The sequence below is a fragment of the Tubulanus polymorphus genome, chromosome 7 (assembly GCF_964204645.1).
Source record: "Tubulanus polymorphus chromosome 7, tnTubPoly1.2, whole genome shotgun sequence".
Lineage (NCBI taxonomy): Eukaryota > Metazoa > Nemertea > Palaeonemertea > Tubulaniformes > Tubulanidae > Tubulanus > Tubulanus polymorphus.
In genome coordinates this window covers 20498606-20508406 of record NC_134031.1, presented here as the reverse complement: position 1 = coordinate 20508406, position 9801 = coordinate 20498606, and the positions used below count along the sequence as shown (strand labels likewise).

General features: G+C 37.7%; 1 protein-coding gene across 1 annotated transcript; it reads left to right on the top strand.

Annotated features, from left to right (window-relative positions):
- Window positions 1–612: 612 nt before the first annotated feature.
- Window positions 613–5822, top strand: LOC141908891 (G-protein coupled receptor 157-like). The gene is made up of 4 exons (XM_074799157.1): window positions 613–1224; window positions 1507–1724; window positions 2238–2462; window positions 3596–5822. Exons 1-4 carry the CDS (start codon window positions 711–713, stop codon window positions 3749–3751), a joined length of 1113 nt encoding a protein of 370 aa, XP_074655258.1. The 5' UTR covers window positions 613–710; the 3' UTR covers window positions 3752–5822.
- Window positions 5823–9801: the final 3979 nt, after the last annotated feature.

The window sequence follows — 9801 nt, the reverse complement described above, 5'->3', positions numbered from 1 at the left end:
GATAAGTTGATATTAATCTTTATTCGAGATTCGATAAGTTGAATAGAAAATCATGATAATGATTTAAATATCGGAGAAAATAGAAATTTTTCCTTGCACCATTATTATGTAGATGAATAAGAATAAGAAAATAGTCAGGTGTGGAAAAAATAGAAACATTTTCAAAAAACCATTTTTCAAACCATTTTAACTGGATTTCGACGAACTGTGCTGAAACAATGAAAGCGAATGATGGCGAATTTTACGAATTTTACGATGGTGATCAGTCGACAACGTTTACTGCGATCGTACAGTCGTTTCCGTGATCGCGATAGCAGCGCATGCAGTACACCGACAGCATTCTGGCAAATACAAGATACACGGGAATCTAATTCATCAGAAAGCGAAAGTGAAATTAGGATTTATTGTTATTCACGATAAATCTATTATCCAATCTATTATTGTAGTTGTTCCAATAGCTTTCAACAAGTTTATTGTTCAAATATTATGAGAATGTGTTTTGAATGCGCATAGTAGGTATAGATAAGCCTTATAAACCCGGAAACAATTTGTTATCTAAAAATCGTGATAGCCTAATGACGCGACCTACTGCAGTAGGCCATAATGTTGGTATATTTAAGTACTGTTTGATGTTTACAGGAAAGAATATAAAACTCGCGTAAGAAAATACGCGAGGTGGGACCGTTGAGTGGGAACTAAATTGGGATTAAATGAATCAGCCGCGGTGGACGGTCTTCGCCATGTCTATGCACAACGTATCGAATCATACGTATGTCGAGCCGGTCGAATTATTCCCCGAGTTGTCGCTGACGATATTGAGCTGCGTCCTATCCATACTCGGATCATTTGTCGTTTTCTGGACATTTTATCGCTTTGACGACAGAAATGTGCGAACCGGTGGACGCACGCTGTTGGTGTGGTTGTGCATCGCCGATTTAGTGACGGCGACCGGTAACTTGATCGGCGTCGCCCGTTACATTTACTTGTATCACACGCTTCACAAACGCGTGATATTCGAGGAAGATAACACAGCCGATTGCCAGTATCCGGGACTATTGGATGTATGTATCGTGCAGAGCTTCATGACGACATGTTCGAGTATGATGTCATTCTTTTGGACGTGCGCGATATCAATCTATTTTATCGCGGCAGTAGTCGGTAGAAACAACCGGCTGGCGGACCGCCTGGTCGTTCATTTTCATGTCTTCTGTTGGTCGGTACCACGTAGGTACATTTTATATTCGACCCTGAAAAATCATGTGATCGATCAGTCACGGCATACACCCATTTGAATCCACGTATTCTCCTGAAACCTTAAACTATGCTTCCATACATTTCATTTCTTTTTCGCTTCGTTCTTACTACGCTAATCGTTTCTTCAAATATAATGTTTGCAAAATTTGGAGGCAAATTCTTTCACAAAAAAATCGCAAGAAAAATTATGTATACATTGTGCCAGAGACGTCCATATTTGACTCAGCATTTAACCCATTTTTCTTTTTTTAGTTTTCATCACAAGTTTTGCAGCTGGTAAACATGCGCTTGGTGAAGATTTCTCGGTGGCCAGCGGTGGCTGGTGCTGGATTACCAGATGTAACAAACTGTCGCCCGGGGATCAAATAGCGTGGATGGCCATGTCGGGAAAAGTCTGGGAAATTCTTATGTATCTAGTCATCGCTCACAACTATATCCTAGTGAAATACCACGTCTGGTCGACTAAAAGGGTAAATGAGCTTGCTAAAAGTAAATTGCATTTGCGATGCACCAATATACATATTCATATGGTCATGTCACTGATTTTACGACACAATGCCACCCTGTTTTTCGTTTCGAAATCTTATATTGAAAGACGTTTTTGTGTGTCAAAACCTGTGAAGCAATAACAGGATGCCAAACTACTATTTAAATAGTTGCTATGTGCAATGTTCCTGGCTAATATCTGTAACACAGAATTGAAACCAGGCGCCAGCCCATTCATATCCTTTATGTCATGTCTATCAAATTCATCATAATTATATTTTTTTAGGGATCGCAGAGCAGGGGGGGGGGGGTTATTATGCTTCCTCAAAAATTGGAAACAGAATTAGAGCATCTCCGCACATCAAATTTTGAGGTTGATGTTCAGGCCCCCAAATTCTTTATTAAGTTATTCGCCTGTCAGCGCTCGTGACCCTCGGACCCCCTCCCCCAGTTCGAGGCCGCTGTCACTGTATCCATACCATCTCTTTTTCCTCCAGGTTCAGCTCCGACGGATACCGCATTATTTGTTGGATTCGAGTGACACCCACGATAGGAACCAAGTAATCAATAGTTCAGATACTATGTTCGTATTTGTGCCGTTTGTAATGTATCTGTTGCGTATCTGGGGAACTATTAGATTCATCGTCAACAGTTCAATATCTATTGATCAGCAAAGATCTCACGAATACGTCACAGCAAATAGAATCTTGACCACACTCCAGGTAAGGCCACTTCCCTCCCATCCACCGATGTGGTTTAGTTTTTCTTTTCAGTGTAACTGAATTTGGTTTGTACCGTCGATAATCGACGTTCGAAAATCATGCTGTTAAAAATGAATTCGATATCAGGATCAAAATACACTAGTGCAACAACAACATAACACTTGAACTCAAGTCAATGTGAACTGTCATGAAGATATACTTTATTCCACGCGAATAAATGAACTATTCCACATAATAAATGCGAGTAAATGATGAAATTGATGTAATTTGTTCAACTGATCTAGTTCTTCTAGAATACATAGAACGTTTTCATGTATCTCCCGTTCACACCAGCATGGCAGTTTCGCCTTAAGGTGGTCGTTCACACAGTCAAGGCTTACACCAAGGCTGGCCTTACCCCATTTTTGGCTTCAGATAAAAGATTGACCACATGGTGTTTAGCGAAAATTTAGATTCTTAATAGATTTTAACCTTACGATATTTTAGGCTTTACGGCTTTGTGATTGTGGGATCTACATTTTCTACTCTTCAGTCGTGACTCATTGCGAAGTTTTACATCGTTGTTAGTTTAAACTAACTTTCATAACTACATGTCGTAGAAAAGGCGACTAGTATATATATTATATATATATATATATATATATATATATATATATATATATATATATATATATATATATATATATATATATATATATATATATATATATATATATATATATATATATATATATATATATATATATATATATATATATATATATATATATATATATATATATATATATATATATATATATATATATATATATATATATATATATATATATATATATATATATATATATATATATATATTCTAATTATTCTATGATATATCTGGACCTTTATCACGTTGCGTTGTTTTCTTGTTATAGAACAAACTATATCTAGTTTATCTATGTGCAAAGTACACATTCCCCTAATCAGTCGGGACAACATGTTTTTATCTGAAGGAAGTATGCCGTTTGACGATGACCCTTTTTAAAACGATGTAGAAAAAATCAACCTCTTACATGTTTCAAATAAACATTATGTTCATCTAATACAGGTGGACCATCATCTATCAGAATATTGTTTTTTTTTCTATACAGGGAATCGGTGATAGTGGTCAAGGTTTCGGAAATTTCTTGCTGTTTTGTCTCTTCACGAAAGATATCCGAAAACGTCTGTTTTGCAGAGAAACACCCGATAGCGAACGGCGGCATTTGCTGAACAATGGTGAAGATGAGCTTCATTCAGCAGCATGAAATATCGAAACTATACTCGTGACGACGCTGATCGTGCCCCCGTTATGCCAGTTTATACTAAACTTATGACAATAGCCATCAAATCCACCCCTGTTCGATTAGCTTACCGAGGATTTTCATAGTTATATATTCGGATTCAATAATAACAGTCAATCTAAATGCACCCATGATGAGACGATTTCGAGAAACCTTGTTGCAGGACTGATTAGGTTTTTATAGGATTTACAGCCTGAAAAGCACTCGACCTCGATCAATCAGGTTGATCAATCAATTTGGCCAATATGCAGCTTTCTTCGTGTATATCATTGTATTCCGTTGTGTCTTGTTTTATAATGTGTTTGTTGTAATATATTGAATGATAAACTTAACTAATTGTGACGACTTAAGATAGATCAAAGGTCTAACCATGCACCAGACACATAAACACGCACACCTGCAATATTTTTTCGCTGGTAGCTGATCAGCTGCAGGGAGCTCCACGTTATTCGTAAGTGTTCACAGAAACGGCCGGATACCCGCGTTGAGAATAACTTGGAAGGTTCTTCCAAACAAAATGAAGTTAAATTCGTCAAGTTGAGAGGAGTATACTGTATATCATCTGAGATCTCGTCTAATTTGCCGTTATTTTCGCGTACACGTAACTTCTTGAAGTTTGTTTTGGTAAATTCCAATGATCAAGAAATCCTAACATCCAAGTTGCCTTTAACATTACCATTGGCCTTGTATCGTCTGCACCCATAATGTACGACACGACAGAATATTACAGGAACCCGTAGACATACATTCCGTTGACATGGGATCATTAGTTTAAATACCTCTTACTAAACAGGTATATAGAAGAATAAAGTATATCCTTGGGCTTCCGTTAACCTTCCACCCATCGAGGGTTGCGCATTTTGTCAAGAAAACTGCAAACCTGACACCCGGGCGTGCTTTGGCAATGTTCTGTCACTGATGCAGATATGCTTACGGCAGTCGGCTAATCGGGCGTCTATCACGTGCCGTTCTTTTCTATTGGGTGCCACTTTCCATTTTTCATAAATCCACTTCTTCGTTGGTTATGTGAAAAACAGATGTACCATAAGTAACCATATTATATATGTATGATGCTCTTACGACCAAAGGCACATTACTTCAATGACACGTGTGAAACATGGAAGTTTTACGAGTAAAATACATGACATTTTGACAGGTAGAATATGATAGTTTGAGAAATGTACATAATATATTTTTTTGATGGGTAAAATATGACAGTTTGTAGGATTGAGGAAATATGAACTTCTAATTGTAATAGTATCTACCATATCGATTTTCTAACCCGTCAAATGTCTTTACCAGGGACTCCGCTTGACAATCATATTATGATTTCCGAGGTATTTATGATTGTCATGAATAATGTATAATCTTTATCTATAGTTATGTATATACCTTCTGAAAATCATCAAATAAAATCAAAGCAATACTGATTTTCTTTTTCAAAATCCACGACATGATTTTTGACGAGCATAAGTAGTTTTGACAGGTAAATTCGACTTCGCTAGTTTAACGGGTGAAATATGATCTTGAGTAGAATATGAAACTTTAACGGCAAAAATATGAATTGAATGTTTCATTTTGACAGTATATAAATGCCATATCAAAATGGTCAGCTATGTTTCATACGATACATCGTAATAATCCACCAGAACTATATCAACTTTGAAAAAATACACACACACACTGGAACTCAGTTATTACAGGGTGATCAAACAATTTTGAACATAGAGATGAGATCATTACATTTAAGTAAACAGTTATTTGCCACGAGTTAATAATAATAGCCCTACGTGCCAGTTCGCACGCGCACCGGTCACCTAAACGTTCGACAAATTCAAGTCGACTTACGACCCGATTAGATCGTCGTAAGAACAGAGGTAGTAAACACGTGACCGCCGATTGTCGATTTGTTTGTCGCGCGATCGATTCGGCAAAAGATCAGTCTGCGATCGCGTGTTTACGGTCGTAAGTACATGTCGCGCATGTCGAAAAGGTTCCCGATTAGAAAATCGCAGACTCGCCTCCTTACAATCCGATTAGTCGACCTGAGCTAGTCGGATCTTTAAAAATTATTCAATGTAATTTCTAAATACAAAAAATCAATCTAGAATTACAATATCGAATAAAAAATTATTGAATTAAATTATCAATTACCTACGGACGTTATTGCTAAAATGAAATTGAATAAATTTAATTAATATTTACTTTCCAATTGTCACTTGCAATGATGAACAAATACAGTTTTGTATATAGCCTTCGCTCTCGATTCTCTTTTGTACATTGTCACTGTAGTCACTGTAAGAGACACGAGACAGACGTCATCTCACCGTATTAAAAGGATACAACCATCAAGGTAAGTGCTGATATAAAGACTCATTGGATAATCCAAATAGGGTGTTACCGAAACTGTGCACATGAGTAAAACAAAAAGACATATGCACCCCAGAAAACTGATCATCTTGCAGGGCCGTATTGGGTCCGTACTGGGGGAAAAGGGGCAGTTGCTACCCAGAAATTTTGGAAAAGTGCCCTTTTTCGTTATATCCTATAGAACTGCCCTTCGTCGGGTATCTCTGCCACCTACCAAAAATTTAAATTGCTTGGTACAACCCTGTTTCGGTATGGCCAGACAGCCCACCTATAACATTTTCAGGTGGTGAAAAGGTCCTAAGTCTTCGTTTTAGTCGTTTAAGTAACACACCCGTCCAGACTACTGAAGTCAGTCACTCATTAAGTGTTAATTGCTCATTTCAGTAATCATGAAAGGTTTCACGCTAACTCTTCTTTTCGTGGCTTTGACTTTATTCGTGGTGAATATAGAAAGTAAATCCACGAAAAAATTAGCGTCACGAAAACTGGTGGGAAAAGTTCCAAACAAACCAGCAAAAAATCCAATTCCAACTTTATTCAACAATGCAACCTCTGAGGAGTCATCTGAGGAGTCGTCCAGCTCAAGTAGCTCCGAGGGATCCAGCTCAAGTAGCTCCGAGGAATCCAGTTCAAGTAGCTCCGAGGAATCCAGTTCAAGTAGCTCCGAGGAATCCAGCTCAAGTAGCTCCGAGGGATCCAGTTCAAGTAGCTCCGAGGAATCCAGCTCTGAATCAAGTGAATCCAGCTCCGAGGGATCCAGCAGCTCCAGTAGCTCAAGCTCAAGTTCTGAGGAAGATGCTTCGTCAGAAGAATTGGCAATTGCTATGATCCCCGTGGAATTAGGTGACTCCAGTAGTTCTAGTAGTTCGGAGAGCTCAGTAAGCAGTTCAGAAAGTTCCGAAAGTAGTTCTGAGAGCTCAGAAAGTAGTTCAGAAAGTAGTTCAGAGAGTTCAGAAAGTAGTTCAGAAAGTAGTTCAGAGAGCTCAGAAAGTAGTTCAGAAAGTAGTTCAGAGAGCTCAGAAAGTTCAGAAAGTTCAGAAAGCAGCTCATCTGAAGAAGATTCAGAAGAGTCCGGCGGCGGCGCATCAAACAGCACGGCACCTGCGACTAATAACGGCACAGCTATGGCCGGTTAGATATAGGTAATCAATGATATTTCATTTTAAGAAAATTAGCTTGAATTACTGACTAAATAGAAGTCCGTTGATCTAACATATCATGTCTTATCTTTTCAGAGTTGGTGCATCTGAATGACCGACAACTATACGCGGGCTATTTAATCAATCTATGGACAGAATGAAACAACAAATTTATGTTTCATGTCAATAAAAAATCTATTCTCTGCAATTCGTGTAAGTTCTTTTATCGAGTTACGATTTTTTCAAATTCCATGTATTTTTAGAACAAGGACATCTTCTTATTGATACCTGCTATTAGGTTCAAAATCATGAGCGGATCGGAGAAATAAAATTCAATGACTGGGTCAATCATACATTCGTTTCCTAAAAGGAGTGGAATAAGAAAGCTGTCCATCGGAATCCACATACAGATTCAATATCGGGCTGGTTGTATTTGATAAACCAACGCGCAGTTTGCTACTAAAATTCATTTAGATAACAGAACGTCCTTTGAAGCATCCTCGCTTGCCAGGGGTCCGGTATCACTCGCGAACTCGTTTCCACCAGCAGAACAGCTTTAGCGTAGTGGGTTCGAATCCCCTGACGGATGAAAATGCCTCTGAAAGGATTATTCCCACTGTTGGCGTCGGAGTAATAATCGCAGCAAGCCTCTGTGTCGAGTGTGACGTGGGACTTCATATAAAAACACATTTTCCAACCTGTTCTGATGTTTTACTATGATAAATTTCACACCATTTGCAATGAATTCTTGTACAACAAATATTGATATTTGATTTAGTTACATATATATTTTACACAATGATAAACTTTCACAAAATATAAGAAAATTGCATTAGGTTTTCCGAGAGAATTGATTTTCTATTCGCTGCAAATGAATGTTAGCTGTAAAGACACCGTCAGGTCCTGTAGATTCGCGCACAGTATACACTAACAGACATTCAGTACTCTCTCTGACCGTCCATACAGTAACACTCGACACTCGGTAAAGTCTCACACAGTCAGTAAACTCTCAGAGATACTCGGTTCTCTCATTCGTTCCTCGTGAATCATGAATTCAACTCAGATTCAAATTGGTCGAACTTACAGGAGTTACATCATTCTGATGTCTGTTGCAAACAGGTCAGGAATCTACCTTCATGTGTCATTGGTAATTCTGCCCGTCTGGTTCATGTTAGGTGTCTTCGGAAATTCGGCTACTTTCCTGATAATGATAAGTCGCAGATTCCGCAGTTTATCTTACGCTAATTATCTTGTCGTTTTGTCTCTCGGTGATTCAACGGTCTGTTTGAATTATTCGCTGATACCTGTTTTACAGTTTATTCTCTTGCACGTTAAAGATGGTCCTATATTCATCATGAATTCACTGATCAGTTGTCAAATCTATGAATTCGTAATGGGGTTTGCAGTTGTCAATAGTTCGTGGTTAATAATAGCGATATCTCTAGAACGAGTGGCAGTTGTTCTCTTCCCGTTCACATCTCGTTTGATATGTACACCGAGATTCGCAAGATTTGCTACATTGATAATTTCTCTAGTAAATATAGTGGTTCTCACTCTTCTGCCCACGGTGTCGATTCGTTTCGCAGATCCTGCGTTCGGATGCTACCATACTTTGATAGACCAAATTAAATTTTTTTCCGTGTTTGTCATTCACGCGTATATCATACCGTTATCTTTGATTATAACAGCAAATTCTGTTATAATAGTTCAGTTATTCAGAGGTTCAAAAATGGTTTCTTCCGATCAGAAAACAACGAAATCAAAACGTACAACAATAATGCTTGTAACAGTTTCGCTCGCATTTGCGATGTTCACACTTCCATCCACTTTTACTGTATTGACGCCAATCTCTGAAGAAATTAAATATATTCTATATGACATATTTGCACAGTTTCAAATGTGTAACTATGTGGTAAATTTCTACATATATCTTTTACTTGGACGAGAAATTCGCGAATATTTCTGTATGAAAATCCGCTGTAGAAATTCAGCAGTTAGATAACCATTGACTTTTTTTTAATCTAAACGTCAAGCACGGTGTCAAATATTAAAAGGTCTTTAAGTGCACTATGAATAATGTCAAAGGTAAAGATATATATCACCATACCGTGGAGTAGAACAGAAATGATGCAATACGCAAAAAAGTTTACAATCTGCCATGTTTTATGTAGGCCCTCATAAGTCTGCTATTTAGCGACATTATTCTTTAAAAACGAGACAGTAACATATTTTCGTGATACGCGTATTCCAGATTTAAAAACCTTGACAAATGTTACCGAAGTATAATACTCCTGGCATAATATCTCATGAAAAATTCATATTTAGAATAATCGGCTCTCTTCACTCTTACACATCGCCTTTATAAACAGGTTCCCCCAAAACAAAATCAATAGGTTCTACTGAATCCTGTGACAGTTCTACCAGTTTCTGAAGGTAAATTCACTGACACATTCATCTAACTATAACTTTGAAAGGTTCAAACGATTGTTTTAAAATATGTTATTA

Excerpts from the sequence above, each read along its gene's own strand:
- LOC141908891 (XM_074799157.1), top strand. The coding sequence starts at position 711 with ATGAATCAGCCGCGGTGGACGGTCTTCGCCATGTCTATGCACAACGTA. Across the intron at positions 1,225-1,506 it reads CTTCTGTTGGTCGGTACCAC|TTTTCATCACAAGTTTTGCA; the intron begins GTAGGTACATTT and ends TTCTTTTTTTAG. Across the intron at positions 1,725-2,237 it reads ACGTCTGGTCGACTAAAAGG|GTTCAGCTCCGACGGATACC; the intron begins GTAAATGAGCTT and ends TTTTTCCTCCAG.